Here is a 16,586-nt window from a genome sequence, read left to right as displayed (position 1 = left end):
TTTAAGACATCGCTCTTAGGTTAACTTAATTTTCTGAGCCTTTTAATGTACTTAGACTTTTAAAACTATTATTCTCTCCTGCAACTACATTTCAACTAAGGTTTGCTGCTTCTAGATCCTCTGAATTAGTTAATTCTACTTTTATTTGTTCAATTTCGAAAAAAATCCGCCCCCAGTAACAAACACCGACAATTCTGATGAACATATAAAATGAGGAAAGGATGAATAATGGACCGAATTCCCCTTTTCTCTTCAAAATGTGCAAACGTTCTTTATTATTAGACATAAAACCTTATTAAATTCAAATGAACATGAAACACCGGCAGACCTCGTGTTTGCTGTTCATAACTTTCCCCCACTGCCTTGTGAGTACCAACTGGCTCATAAAATTCACTCTGATAAGCACTATATGGTTGCACCGTATCATTCATGGGTCGCACCAACATCCGTTTTACCCGCCTAAAATTCTTATTATTTAAATCCAAACTTACGACTGTCTGTTACTGGTGCCGTTACCCTAGTAGTTTAAAAAACGAAAAATACTATGAGTGGAATTCGAAACATGTTAACTGGAAACCTAGACGTGCGACAATGAATGTTACATCGTTTAAGCAGGGTTGCCCTTTCGTTCCAAGATGATGGCGCATCCCTTCAGATGCTACGAAGTACCCTAAAAACGGAATCCCTTCCCCTCAAAAAGGAGAAAAAGACATCTTAAAATAGGCTCTCAAACGTTTCATTGGCACAGTTTGCGCCATGAGCATTCCTGGATTAACTTTGACTGTAAACGTTAAGAGAAAAGGTTTCCAATAAACGGCGTGACTATGCTAACTGCTGAGTAGAGTAGGAGGTAATTTCAAATGTAATACCTTTTGTACTGTTGTAAAATACTTAACTGTAAAGTTTTCGATTGAGATCAATTATCAAAGTTACTAAATTAACTACAAAATAAGGATAATATTTCTAGTAATCATGTATAGTAATCCAACATATGAGGCAGTGAGAAGCAAAGGAATGTGAGTGGACATTTTCAAAGTTTTGAGGAAAACGCGTTTAAAGTTCCATTCCTAGGTAGACTTTCATTGAAAAGTTTTTCTAATTCATGCTGTGTACACTGTTAAAACCAGGGGTTCTAGACGAGTGAATATATTCCCCCTAAGGTGAAAGCATGGTGCTCAAGGGTGAAATGCTGGCCAGAAAATAGAGTAGCGGTGCCAAAAGATCACGCAAATCGCAGAATGACTCGCTTGCGCATGCGCTTTGGGTTTGACATACATTTTTTTGCTTTTTTATTTTAGAGTTTTTTTTTTTTTTATCATTTCCTGTTATCGGTTATTATCTCGCTAGTGTTATTTTGTGAAGCGGATAGACTAAATATTGCGTTAAAAAATTCTTTCGGTTTTTAAACTGTCGAAAAACTTCATGTGCATTTTATTTTGTTATTCTTAATTTTGAACGTTTATGAAACGAGTTTGTTTTTCCGTAACTGTAATATCCCAGAATATTTTTGTCTCTTCCTGTAAATAATCCATAAGTACCTTCACATTTCATTTTTGTTACGGATCATGCTATAGTCAATGTCAATAATATATTAAAATATTTGAGCAATCCAAGTGGATAGTTAAAACAGCGATTCTCAACCGGCGGACTGGCACCGGTCCTCGGAAAATTTATACCGGTTCTCAGAAATTTTTCCTCATCCAGGTTGCTATTTCCTTGATCAAAATAAATAAGTAAATGAATAAATTAAAATAAAATAAAAGAAATAACAGAATAAAAATAATAATGACATTTTTTACGGTGTAATTTTCTATAATTTCTCGTAAATGATTATTAACTAAACTATGACTATTAAAATAATTACTCGCCTTTGAATTTAAACATAATATTTGTGACAGCTCTTTAATACCAAGTAAAGGGCAGGTATTTATTGTTTTATTTATTTTTAGTATGCATTACTTCGTAAAAAAAAAAAAAAAAACCCTCATCAGTAGGCAGAATTTTTTCACAAGTTTTTAACGGCCCTAGAGTTATTATTTATTTATTTGTTTATTTTTTTTAAAAAATGATAAACATTTCACCTGTCCGCAATTTTTTTCATAAGCTTTTACCGGTCAGCGGGTCAAAAGAGGTTGAGAAACACCGAGTTAGAGCACGATCAGATGAATTGAAGCAATGAACACTTCTTAACTGTGTTGAAAACTCTGAAATGTGATCGAATGCTGTAATTATAAACTGTAGTTTTAATCATTTCCAGTACTGAATTCAATGTGAAAAATGTCCAAAACAAAGAATGTCATGAATCAAAACTATTTAAAAAAAAAAAAAACTACACAACTGTACACAACTGTATTCAAAAACGCACACAATACGCGGGGGGGGGGGGATCTGCAGTAGAAATTAGTTAAGATGCCATTTTTCTCTCCGAAGGTTTCTTCTTTTCAACCCCGCTGCATATTTTTTAAAAATTGCCTATTTTTCACCCTAGTAAGAGCTGCCATTTCGGCTTTGTATTGGGTGGCGCTGGCGAACAAGCGTTTCACTCCTGAAAGGTGACGATTGCAACCCGTAGTTTTAACAGTGTAGCAGCACCTACCATGGGCTACTAGTATAGTACTATCTCTTGCACCAAAGCAGAGGAGAGGTTCACCTATCAACTGTACTGGTTATCTCCAAATTTTTAATTTTGGCACTTACATCCCCTTACTTCTCACTGCTTCATATGTCTACTATAAAGCAGTAGTAAAAGTGTATTTTATTATAATATTAGTATACTGAGAAAACAACACATATATTTACTATGAAGCTACGGTATAAAATATTTTACCAGCAAGGGACCATTTAGGGTGTAAATTTTCTGTTCTTGATCACCAACTGAGAGCTCTCTGACGAAAGCGTACTCCTTGATATCTTTGTAGGTTACTGTTCCGTCTGTCTCATTCCAATGCATTCCTTCCTTCAGCCATCGACCTCTGCATAAGTTTCAAAAATGTATTTCAAAAACATGCAAGACCACCCGTTTCAATGTTACAAATTAACACTTTCTCTTCGGCAACACCACAGCGGGATACACTTTTCCATCAACAAGCTTGAGGGGAAATTGGAGCCTGTTGATGGGTTCTTGTCAAAAGCGGATTCAAGCTTACGCAGGGTTCGAACGGTTTGGTTTCTAGAGATATTTTTCAATTTAAAAATGTGTCAACAGTTTTTAAATAGTGTTTTTTTTTTTTTTTTTTTTTTTTGTTAAAACCAATCGAACTATGGTCAACGAGATATGTAAAGAAGTTTTCATAGCTGTTTTTACAAACTAGAGTTAATCCGGGCAGGAGCGCCCACCAAAGGGTTCATGGCGCAGACATTGAAATTTTGAGACAGGGGGTGTTTTAAGGGGTATTTTCTCCGCTTGATGGGGGGGGGGGACTCTTGCGTTTGGGGAGGTTTTCGCTATGTTCAGGGGGGGGGGGGGAGGTGCGTCTTCGCTCTTAAAGGGGATGATCGTCCCTGAATCCGGGAGTTTTTTTTTTTTTTATTAGACACAAAAAGAAACTCCCTATGCACCACATAGTATCACATAGGGCCCGAAGGTAAGAGGCACAACAGTACAAAATACACAAAATAAAATGAGCACAACATACAAACAATTAACAACGAATAAAGAAAACACACACATGAGTCGCATTTTTTTGCAGCTGTGTAAAAAACTCCATGGCGCACATAAAATAAAATTATCCATGCTGTGCTATTTAATCTTTATATATAAATGGCTACTTTTGTATGTATGTATGTCTGGGGTAATATTCAAAACAACTGGACGGATTTTAACATTTTTTTTTTACTATAGATAGCTACATTATCAGGGAGCAACATAGACTATAATTTATTCCTAAAAAAACTTAGTTTAAGAACGCTATGATGGAAAACAATAAATATCATGTAATTTCCCCATTCAATGATTAAATATAAAACCCATTGTTACGAAAATTCGTTGCCTTACAACAGCAATATTAAAAGTAATCATAATGAAAGTTTTGAATCAAGGCTTCTCTGGAGTAAACGTGAGTTTAAAGTCATTTAAACATTTGGAAACTCTACTTTTTGCACACTTAGGGAAACATAGTAGAGAGATTTTTTTTTTTCTCTTTTTGTGTGCGTGTACTATTTAATTAAATAAAGAGCATGGTTTTTAAAACGCTTTTATTAGCTTCACCTGTATGTATGTATGTATGTATGTATTTATCTTGTAACGGAATCTTGCAGCTCAAATTTCGCCCACTTCCTGCAATCGGATTCTTTTAAAATTTGGCACGCGACCTCAGACCCGATGACAATGCAATATTCTATAATCAAATTAATCAATTAACTCTTTTAATTGTTAGTTTTCTCCAATTTTAATTTTTTTTGGCATAAATCCAACAATGTGAAAAAGGAAAAATTTAAAATAATACATTAAAAAATGCTCGCAAAAATTACTTAAAAATATCTACAAAAACCTTTAATTTCTCTGCATCAGACAAAATTTGTTCCAATGTTCCAAGATAATTAGAACATGAAATATAATTGTTTTTAACTAATTTCACGTCAAAATTTAAGTGAGCCTTCAATTTGAAGTTCATTGCTGATCAGGCCATTGTTTAACAAAACTTTTATTCAAATGCATCTCAAATTTTCAAAGTAATGTAGATATGATTTCCGCACACAAACGTCGGTGACTGAGATGGATTAGCATAAAAGATTTTGAACAATGTTGAAATGAATATTTTTTCGTAAAACAAGTTAAACTAAAAAGAAGAAAATAAATTAATAGTTTAAAATACTAAAAAAACTCGCTTTCGTAGCAAAATGAACTAAAAAGTGAAAAATAATCTTTGGATGATAGTAGTTGAACAATCACTTAATTTTAATGTAATACAAAAAAGCGTGGGGGGCTTCTTATCAGTTGTCTTGAATTTCTTCCATTTATTGTCCATGCAAAAATGTAAATAAACAGCACCCCATGCTTTTTTGTATTGCATTAAAATTAAGTGATTGGTCAACTACTATCATCCAAAGATTATTTTTCACTTTTTAGTTCATTTTGCTACAAAAGCGTGTTTTTTTAGTTTTTTAAACTATTATTTTTTTTAGTTATCTTTGTTTTTGTTAGTTCATATTTTAGAAATTCTTCAAATTTTTATATGCTTAAATTCGTGCTTTCGTTTCTAAATGAATACTCGTTCGTTCTTTATACTTATTGCTATTTTACTTTTATGGATAAGGAAGAAGCTCGATTTTTAATCACGTTAAAGCGGTGTGTTTTGAGTTCTTTCAGTCAAAACAGAAAACGAAAAAAAGTAGCGATTGTTTCTCACAATTATTACTGACCCAGGCAACGCCGGGTACTTTTGCTAGTGATAAATATATGACAAATATCACTGCGAAAAGAATATAAAAAATAAAATGTTTACGAGTCCCCCCCCCCCCCTAAACCTCTAAGTTCAGGGTAACGCCGCGACCGCCGTTCTTGTGCGGGAGTTACGCTGCGCCTGTCATACGAAAGGATAAATAATCTTTTCTCCAAATTTGGTTTATTTGCATTCCTGGTACCAACAGCGGCTCATAATACTGCTGTTTTCTTAATTATGTGCTTTGCTATCACCTGATTAAGTATCATATTGAGATATTATACTGAAGCAGGGCATACCTCCAGGTACACGAAAATCAGTAACAAAATAAAACAAGACAAGGCTAGATAACGTTAAATTTTAGTAGTATTAGTATCCCGTAAAGAGAGTTTTGCTTAATGATGGGACGTTAGAAATATCTTTCCAATCACCATTTTTAATGATACTTTAAAAATAATGCCTAGAAACAAATTCGAAACAATTAAAAAAAATCTGCAAAATCATTTCGAAATTAAAACTTTAACACATTTCTTTTACATATATTCTCTTATTTTAATAATGCATAACATGTACAGTCACACCGCTTTTTTTTTTTTTTTTTGCAGGGTTTTGCCATCATAAAATGCATGAAACTAGATAAACAAAATGAAAATAAACTCGTAAGAAATAAATCAAGGTAAAAAATAATCATAATTATTATAAATGAGTAAATAAATAAAAATGAAATAAAATAAAGAACAAATCCATAAAAAGTTTTGAGAATACAAATAATTTGAAATTCGCCCTACATACCTGAAAACAAAGGGTCCTATTTCTTGAATTTTTGGTTTAGCTCCATTAGAAAACTCGTCAGGGTTCGTAATATTGAAGATAAAAATTCTTTGGTAAATCGGAATCGGGAGCTCTTTCCAAATATCGTAAAATTCACTTCCAGGTTTCAAAACAAGCTCCTAAAATTCAAGAAAAAATTTAATCAAGAGTTCTTAAAAACGATTAGCGTTTTTAAACATGAATTTGTTTTTTTAATATTTAATTTAAGTTATTATTTTACTTAAGAATATAAAAATCCTATAAATTAAACTAATTTAACAAATCAACCTAAAAATAGAACGATTACACCGGATCTAATAGGTTTCGAAGAAGATAGAATGTACCTCAATTTTAAAACTTACTACAATTGTAAATAATAAATTTTAGTAATTCAATTTTAGTATTGTTTAACAATAAGCCCAAGTAAATTTTCAGTAGTCTCTTACCATATTTAGTTTGTCTTTTATTTTATTTCAATACAAAATACTTCTTTAAAAGTAATACGGTATTGTTCCGATGAAGCAGTTCGTGGTGTTCCACGTCATCTTTTTCAGTACAACCTGCCCAAGATGTTGATCATTGAATTACAGTAAAATCTCGATTATCCACGAGTAAGTCAAGAAGCAGGAACATGTATTTCGCATTGAAAAGCAAATACTAATGGCTGTTTTTCAGTCGAAAAATTGTAAATTTAAACTCAGTTGTTTTTCAGTAAGTTACCGCCCTATAGCCAGGGCTAAGGCAGAAATACATGAAATACACCACCAGCTCAGTCAATTCCAGCCGAGGACTGCAGTTTCGTGCTTATTAGCACCTCAGACCAGCTTGCCTTCAATATTTCGAGTTGAACCGAACCATTGCTTCGGTTACTCGTCTGGTCAGTGCTAATTCTGTATTAGCTACCAGTTTGTTTGGCACTCTTGGCTTCCTAAAGAGGTTTTCCGCCTCCAGCTCAGTCACTCCTAGGCTGAGCTGAGGAGTGCTAATAAGCACGAAACTGCAGTCCTCGCCCGGAATTGACTGAGCTGGTTGTGTATTTCAGTTGTTTTTGTTTTATTTATTTATTATTTTTTTCTGAGCTTTCTTCATCGTACATACCATTGTTCTTTATTGATGTTAAGTTCTGTTGAGCAAAAATACAAAACGTTTTTACTATACTGTATATATCTTCACTGTTTGAAGAAAGTATTATGCATCAATACAGCTAAATTTTTGACGAAGGACAATTTCTACCTTATTTATCCGTCATTTTAGCCTTTTTTGGTTTATCTGCGATTTTTATTCACGGCACTTGTTACTAATTCCGCGGATAATCGGGAGTTTACTGTTGTAGCTATAATCTTAAGATAAGTAGCAATTTGTCCACTAGTTATGCTAATTCATCTAAAGGTTATTTTCTATGTTTCTTGACTACTTAAAACTCCGAAAAAGAATAAATATTAAAAAAGTATAAGAAATTTGTGTGTACCTACCGCAATTATGCTGATTGTTTAGGAGTTATGTTGCAATATTGGTCTCAATTTATTTTGATTTAAGTTATGTGTTTTCACATCACTCAATATTTAGTGCAAAATTTTGAAAATAAGTGGCGGTGAGTGTCAACTGCAACTGATGAACGATTTATGAAAAAAAGCAATGACGAAAAAAATACCTTAAAAATGGCTGATAAGTTGTGGAGAGAAAATTTCTTTGAAATTTCTAAATAGGATGTAACCTATTCTTTTCTTTCTTTCTTTTTTTTTTGGAGGGTGGGGGGGGGAATAAAACTTGATGTCTGACATTCGCTATAAGTTAATTTATTAACAAAGCTGGAACACATTCTTTGGTTTTTTATTTTTTACTAAAACGCAACATTTTCAAAATGAAAGAGAAAGGTCCTCCATTAGCTACTTTGCTTCTTAATTTTGTTTCACTGATTGTTATTTTCTATACTGTTATTTCAATTCAATATAAAATATTTAGATGTGGAGAATCTGGCTTTTAAATATCCATCCTGGTTAACAAACAATTACTTAACGTTGTCTGCATTGTGTGCATTGACACTAACTTTTTGCAAACACAACGATAAAGGAAGGTTCTGGAGAAAAGAAAATTATTATGCCTTCCATTAAAAGGAACTCGAAAACGAAACAAATTTCTCCTTGAAATCTTTCTCCAACTGTATGTTTTATTTACTACGTGACCACGTAGCCAAACAAGTAAAAGTCTGAATGTCACGAAGAAACAAAACGCAGTTCTTTGTTGACAACTTTGGCCACTGAACTTGTGCAATGAAAACAACAAAAATCTGTCATTGAACAAAATTTGCCGTGTGATGTTTTAAATGAATTTGAAATTCCGTTAAAATAGACTTCAAGGGACTGTAAATTCTATTCGTTGTGATGGGAATCGGACACTGTAATGCCAATTCAAGCGAGACTGAAACTGTTTCGTTGAAACGGATATTTCGTTGTACTGGCATTTGTTGCAACGGGATTTCACTGTATTTGTCGTGGTTAGAATGAGAGTGGTACAAGTTTCTCTTAGCATAGTTTTGAGTAATGCAAGGTTTTGTAAAAAAATAAATAAATAAATAAATAAAAAGACGGCATGAAATCGGATAAGAATTCAACTTGTATTGTATTTAAAGATTGAGACCCAAATCGTGCACTTCGTGGGAAAACGCAAACACGTTCCTTAATTGACGTAGTGAATGACAAAAAGAAATTCAGCTTAGAAATTAAAAAAAAAAAAAAAAGACTCGGACTATCTGCAAAAATCGCTGTATAAACGAGGCATGGGTCAAAATTATGGAAGCAAAAATTGATCTTTTTTCAATAGAAACAATAATTTTCAAAATCAAACTTTTAAAAATTATTTGCTTAAAGAGAATCTCTTGTAATTTTTTATCATTTTCATTAAGCTAATTTCAAATCGAATCTCACTTTTACCTGCTTTTGTGTGAAAATTGAGCTGCCATTTTCAGTCAAAAATTATTAGCTCATGCAATATAAATCCTCAGCAAAATAATAAACATTTACTAAAATTGACCTTGATTAAAAGTTTGGACTTTTGTATCAAACTTTTGCAAAATTCATGCATAGTAGTAATAATCATTTCTCAGTATAAATTACATGCTATAAATTTGCTGCAGAAAAATTTCAAGATTAGTGTGGGGCAATTCCACGGGTAACTGACATTTTTAAAGCAAAACAATACGTATTTTGTAACAGTCAACGCAGAATATAGGGTGTGCTAACGATCTTTTGCCCTGGAATACTGTATTTTTTAAGTTGAATTGAATGGTATAATTGGTTGTTGGTTGGTTTATTTGATTTTTATGGCACAAGAGCTCTTGAGGGCTATGCTGCGCCAAATGAATTTTTTTAACACATACTATTTATTCTTCATTCAAGAATTAAGTCAGGAAAAAGGAAAAGTGCACATATTTTGAAGTAAAAGGCATAAATCTTCAAGTACCAGAACGGTATAATTGAATTCCCTAAATACATTTTATATGATTTTTAAATATTTATTAAAAATATGGTAACTGATTAACTGATTTTATTGTGTTCAAAACTATTTATTTGTGAAATTAATTATTGTTAAAAACTTTTGTGAGCAAATTTTATGTTTTATGCAACAATTCTTATTTATTTATATTCCTTTCTTACAGAATAATTTTAAACACAAGGGAATTTTGTAATAGCTATTTATTTCTAACTTCCATTTTACACATCAGATTCAGAAATCCAAAATATTTCTTAAATATTATTACTTGGAAGTTTTTCCCGGTTTTTACCACTTTTTCCCGATCTTTACCACTTTTCTCGGCGAGATGGGAAAAACAAGTTTTGGACGGAAAAAAGTCAACCCTGTTTTGAGTACATGATTTTTATCGTCTAAGGTTCGTCTCAGCGAACAGAAAACTTTTGAAAATGATGCTGCAGGTTTTTCCAAATCAACTACAAAACTCGCTGAATTATCTCAGCTTCATTCTAGAATACATATGCATGCAACAGATCCGCATAATACTTTAGTCTCAAAATGTAGGGGTACTGGAAAGAAATAAACACCTTATTTTTTTCAATTTATATTTTGTAATAAATTGAGTTTTTTTTTTTATTTTTACAGACTTGACATGAAATGTAAAACATTTCCATTTACTTAAATTCAGTAGACAAAAAAAAAAAAAAAAAAAAAAAAAAAAAAAAAAAATCTAACAAGGCTTCTCTGTAAAATATCCCATGTTTCCGTATTCTAAGAATTTGCAAGGATCTGTATTCAAAGCGATCTTAGAAACCACATCTGTGGGGATTCCCAAGCTAAATGCCAGTTTTATGTTATAACTACGGGGTATAGCAGTGAAGACAGGAGATCAAATTCAGCAGGATAGAAAGATGACTTGCTAGAAATTCTTGAGCAACTTCGTGTCGTCTTCTTTTTCATCAATACATCTTGACCGCTCCTGTTGTCTGGATTGTGACAAGTTGACTATTGGCAACTGCGTCTGATATGACCATTTATTATTTATAGAAGTACATATTAGTGGCTCTCGTTTTTTGACGTCACGGTTTCGCCAGATAACTTCAGGTCAAAGGTGCATGACAGGGCAAATTAGTTTGAAATTATTTGGTTAGTAATTGTTGGATGAATTTTCAGAGACGAACCAATTGCTATTTCACAACTTTCATTTTCTCTTCATACAAGGCTTTATACTTAATGTTTGCTTTAAATAAATTTTTAATTGCTGAAATTTTTCATGAAACGCCGAGATACACAGCGCTGTTGCTTTAATATTAAACATTTTTGACAATTGACATTTTTAACTATATAATTTTAATCTTCAGTTTTAACAAAAACCTGTTTTCTAATTATTTGCGAAGAACAAAATTTACACTGATACGATTTTTAATTACATTGATTTGGAAATAGCCATTGTGGTATGATAGCGATACTTGTTATGTTTACAGTTTTTTTTTTGTTTTTTTTTTGTCTCTAACATTTTGTAAAGTTTTAAAATTTTATTTCATGCTAACCCACTTTTCTTAGAGTTCTTGTTATTTTCATTAAAAAAAAAAAAAAAAAAGCTTCCTCTATTATTATTATTATTATTATTTTTTTCGCATTTATCATGCTACGCAATTCTTGCAGAAATATAATTTAAATAAACTTGCATTGATGTTCTTTTTTTCTTTGCATTGTTTAAAAACTTCGAAAATTTCCTACACTCTGTTGTCAAAATGTCTCACTCACTCCGTTGTTTCCATTTTGTCATTTACAAGTCAGTGTTAGAAAGCCATATTCCATTTAATGAGAAAATGTTATTTGCACACTTTTTTTGCTTTCTCCAAAAAGTCTTCACACTCATAAAGAGCTACGATCATGGTTGATTCCCTCTACAGCTATGGGAGACTTTCCAAGGATGATGTCGTAATGCAATAGTAGTTACTTTTGGCTGGGAGGAGTACATTCAATGCGTTGGGAAAATATTTAAATAACTTCTTGCCTTTTGGAAGAACAAAATATTTGGATTGCAAATCATCTTGTGATTGCAAATGACATTTGAATAGTAATGAATGTACTTTTTGATAATTAGCATCTGGATGTACTTTACACTTTTATTTCCGAATAAGTTTTGAATATATCTGTCTTTGGCGAGTAGTAGGCCAGTAGCAGTTAAAGTAATTCAACACCACTTTAAACTCTAAATATGCACTTTTATTTTTCTCACCAAAGACCATCTTTCTATTGAAGCATGCTGTTTTTATTAAGCCGTTGGCGCATTATTATGGCCATGTAACTTACTTGATAATGTGTTCACTGAAATCTAATTTAAATAACCGTAGACAACTTACTATGGTTATGAACTGATGACGCGTTGAATAAAATCCTAGGAGCAATCAAGGTCGTGCAAAATTTTGGTGCTCGCCGCATTTCTTTAGTTTCCACCCATCTCTTTTCATTAAATCAGTCTTCTAAAATTTAGGACTCCTTTCAAACTCTGGTTCAGGGCAAAATATAACCCCCCCCCTTCTACACGGCCCTACAAGCAATACATAGCAGTTCATTTACAAAAACCCACTTCCTAGAGGACTGAAGAAGAACTGTGAAATCATGTGCACAGATTCTCGTGAACAGTTTAATACTAGGGTTATTCAAATAGGGATGGGAGCAGGGGAAGTGACATGAAAAGGCACTGGCACTGCAGCGATTTCTAATAGGGCGAAATTTTCGTTCTATCTCACTATTGAAACTCGAAGTCTATTAAAATTAGGTATTCAACTCCAAAGAAATTGTTCTAATGTGCAACAGTTGTAGAGTTAAAAGCATTTCCTTAATAAATAACAATTTAGCAGTAGTGTCACCGAGACTCGTCCTGAGTGGTGCTATCCTCTCTTTAGACGCTCCTGCCAAATACCATGAACACAATAGTATCTACGCTTAACATATTTCAGGGATACACTGGAATAATGCATTATTTGCACATGAACATCTGCATAAGTTCAATGCGTCCAAAATTCCAATTTAAGCGTTTTCATAGTAGAATTCAAAAAATAAACTGAAAAAAAAAACCCGTCCAAAATTCCGATTTAAGCGTTTTTATAGTAGAAATCAAAACTGTAGAAATCAAACTTTTTAATACCTCAACAAGCTTTGAAAATTTAAAGCTCCATTAAACTTAATTTCTCGTCATTTAAAGCTACTGAATATTTCAGGTCTTTTTGCTTATCATTTCCACCTGCTTTATTGTCTTTAAAATCTGAAAAAATATTTACTCAGATTTTGGGAAACATAATCCTTAAAAATTTTGCTTAATCTGATAAGATAAGGTAAAACTGGCCAAAACTACAATTTTTCAAAATAATCATGAGAAAACATGAATTCATAAAAACCATAAACTTATTTTCTAGAATTAAGGCCCCTATATATATATATATATATATATATATATATATATATATATATATATATATATATATATATATATATATATATATATATAGCGGCTCTATCCAGAATATGATTTTAAAGTAAATAATATTTTTATGGCGATTTGATCAAGTTTCTTTTTTGAGACATCAACTGCGCAGTTCCTCAGACGAAATGAATGTAAACTTCACCTGCAACCCTTTTAAACTTTAGCCTTGATGTTCCTTGAACTCAAACTTTCTATTGAAATTTTATGTTAGACACAGTAACACAATAGAAGTCTGATAGGAAACCGGATGTCAAAAAGATACTTTGAAAAGTCATGTGTGTGGGTATAATTATCTAAACAATGTTTTAAAACTTGTTTTGTTGGTAAAATTTATACCAGAATTTTAAAACAAATGACTCAAATAGGTTAAATGTCGAGGATTTTATTTAAAAGAAAAAACAGCAATGCTGCGCAAAAACAGCTAGACAATTCGTTAACATGGAAATTACGGTATGCTATCAAATAAACTCACTCTAATTTGATAATGATTTTGAAGAAAATAAAGTAACTACCTAAACTGTCTTTAAATTTTTACTCCGTAATTGTTGTTTTCCTTCTGACATTTTTCACTCCAGGGTCCCCCGTACCTACAACTACATATTTGTGGTTTAACTAGTCGGATGGGACCCTGAAGTCAGCTCTGATTTTTTGATCCAGACCAGAAACCGAGCAATCTCTGATCCAGCATCCTCAGAGGTATCGTTTCGATTGGAGGAATTAGTGACCACGAGCATGTTTAACGTCCCCCAGTCATCATTAATGAAGACGGTGGATCTTCGATTCGGCTAGGATCGAACCCGGAACCCTCCGGTCACAAGTCCGATGCCTCACCGATCACCGAATAAGCTACAGTTCTTTTTTAATTAAAAATATGTCATCTTGATATCGAAAACAAATGAGTTTCAAACATTCACCTAAAAATAAAATAAATAAAAGAGCTGAAGAAAAAAAATGTGGAAATAAATTTGATAAACATGAAGGGTATATTTTTGTAGACTTTATGTAAGGTAATGATAACATGTAAAACCAAAAGGTCAATTAATGTTATGTTTAAAACCTTTAACTGTAGGAAAGGCTATAGAAGAAGATTTCAAGAGTGCTGGATTGTCCGGGTAAATTTTCCCGTTTCTCTACTTAAAAATACAAATGTAGACCGTGGTTTTTTCCTCCCTCACGTGGAAAACATTTAATAAATGTTTGATTGAATCACTGTAAATCTCTATTAATAATAAAGCTCAAAGTCTTTCTGTCTGGATATCGGGATCTCTCTCTCTGTCTGGATGTCTGGATCTCTGTGACGCGCATAGCGCCTAGACCGTTTGGCTGATTTTCATGAAATTTCGCACAGAATTAGTTTATAGCATGGGCGAATGTACCTCGGAGCGATTTTTCGAAAATTCGATTTTGTTCTTTTTCTATTCCAATTTTGAGAAAATTTTACCGAGCAATTTATCACAACGTGGACGAGTTAATTTATAAATAATCATAACGTGGAACCGTACATGGGCAAGCAAATGAACATAGCTAATTGGCGAGAAATCCATCATCCATTATTTGTAAATATACCGACGAACCAAATTAACTTTTAACTTTTTACTACGGGCAAAGCCGTGCGAGTACCACTAGTATGTAAGAAATGGATAGACTGATTTATTAAAATGATTTTTTTTAGAAACATAAATCTTAAAACTTCAATTATTTCACTCAAATTTACTATTTTTCACAAAATACTAAGCGATTTTAATTAAATAGTAAAACAACAAAAAATTATGTGGTTTGATTTGTTTCAGAAAGAAAAAAAAACTTTTATTGTATTTTGTTGTATCAGTATTCTTAGCAAAGACACCGAGCAAAATATGCATTTAAACATCGATACTTCTTCCGGAATGCAGGGCAGGTTTGTTCGAACAATTCAGCACAAAATAACACAACAGCATTTTTTTTTTTTTTTGATACCTTATACGGTTCAAAACTATTAACAATGCAAGACTATTATTTATTGTCATGCATCATGTAAATATTTTTTCACATAAAAACTTTACTGGCTTAAATTCTTTTGTTATGTTTTACTTACACTTGGTTTAAAAAGTATTTACTGATTCAACATCTGCTTTCATGACTTGAATAAAACTAAGAAAATTTCACAAATGCCGACAATAATGCTTTCGTCACAAAATGTTTCAACAAGCTTTATATGTTTCCTCCCTAAAATAGCTTGAGAATCCAAACATTCTCACGGATTTATCTACCTATAATTCTCCCTGCTAAAAATTACCTTTTAATAATCAGGTCTTTGACTTTTGAATGAAGAGTTGCGCAAGCCAATCAGGAGTCTTTTTAATGCTGTTACCGTCAATTATATAATATTAACCTCCTCTTGGGCCTCTGACTGCAAGGTCTCACTCGGGGACCTTTAAATGAGCAATATAATTTAGTGAATTTGTTCTTGTATGAAGACAAGCACCGGCAAACACGTGGATGTCACAATACTATCTCATCCCCAATGAGGGAATTGGGTGGCCCGAGATGATCTCTCGGGTAACAATCATTTGAAAGATGAGATCATGCGGTAGGGTCATTAAGAAAAATCGTCACACGCAAAAAAGCAATTCCAAGTAAACAGCGCTGTTTGACTGATAGAGCTTGTAAGTTGTTCTAATATTCGCTTTAGGGCCATTCCACGGAAAATGGTAATATTCAGTTCTCTTTCCGTCTTGATCGAAATTAATTTTTCGAATGATCCCCTCTCTCTACACAAACAAACATAGATATACAATCCCAATAACATAATCCGTATATATGCTCGAATCTTGAAATGGGGAAGTTTTTCAGGAAGAGATGCGTTTTTTCATATTTCTTCTTTTAAAATAAAAATGTATCCTCCTATTTGCGATAGCATCATCGTAACAATTTAGTAAGTTTATAATCAGTAAACCATATTGTTTTACTACCTTTTTTTTAATATCAGAAAAAGTTATCTTAATCCTCTTTCATTACAACAACAAATAAAATGCAAATTGCGTTACCATTTAACGAAAATGTGTTAGAAAGTATCATTTTCAATCTAATCAGACTGCATCAATATGGGAAAGGAAGAAATAATCAGCTTTGAATGTGCAATGTAAGAAAAGAAAATTTTACTCTTTTTTTTTTTTATAACGGACGCATTCAGATCCTGCTCTTTTATTTGTTTATTTATTTAATTTTTTTCGCGAGTACACCTTTTGTACACAGCATTTACTCATACTTATTTGTTTAAATTTCTTGGTAATTATATAAAATTGGAAACTGTTTGCTCAAACGAAAAGATAAAAATGAAGTTAAGTTGGATAATTATAATAATGTGTAAAAATCTATCTCGAATTTTAACTTAACAGTACTATAACATTAAAAAACATAAATACAGCAACGAAGTTTTGCATTATCTAATAATG

General features: G+C 32.3%; 1 protein-coding gene across 1 annotated transcript in view; it reads right to left on the bottom strand.

Moving 5' to 3' along the window:
- LOC129222432 (lysosome membrane protein 2-like) overlaps positions 1 to 16,586 on the bottom strand; it is a 52,360-nt gene that overhangs the window by 20,879 nt on the left and 14,895 nt on the right. The window contains exons 2-3 of the mRNA XM_054856947.1: positions 6,174 to 6,331; positions 2,828 to 2,972 (exon numbers count right to left, since the gene is read on the bottom strand). Of these exons, the coding sequence (XP_054712922.1) occupies positions 2,828 to 2,972; positions 6,174 to 6,331 (303 nt within the window). The remainder of the gene's footprint in view (positions 1 to 2,827; positions 2,973 to 6,173; positions 6,332 to 16,586) is intronic.

Source organism: Uloborus diversus, chromosome 5, assembly GCF_026930045.1.
Source record: "Uloborus diversus isolate 005 chromosome 5, Udiv.v.3.1, whole genome shotgun sequence".
Classification (NCBI taxonomy): Eukaryota; Metazoa; Arthropoda; class Arachnida; order Araneae; family Uloboridae; genus Uloborus; species Uloborus diversus.
The sequence above is the reverse complement of the archived record's forward strand: the minus strand, read 5'-3'. Positions and strand labels throughout refer to the sequence as shown.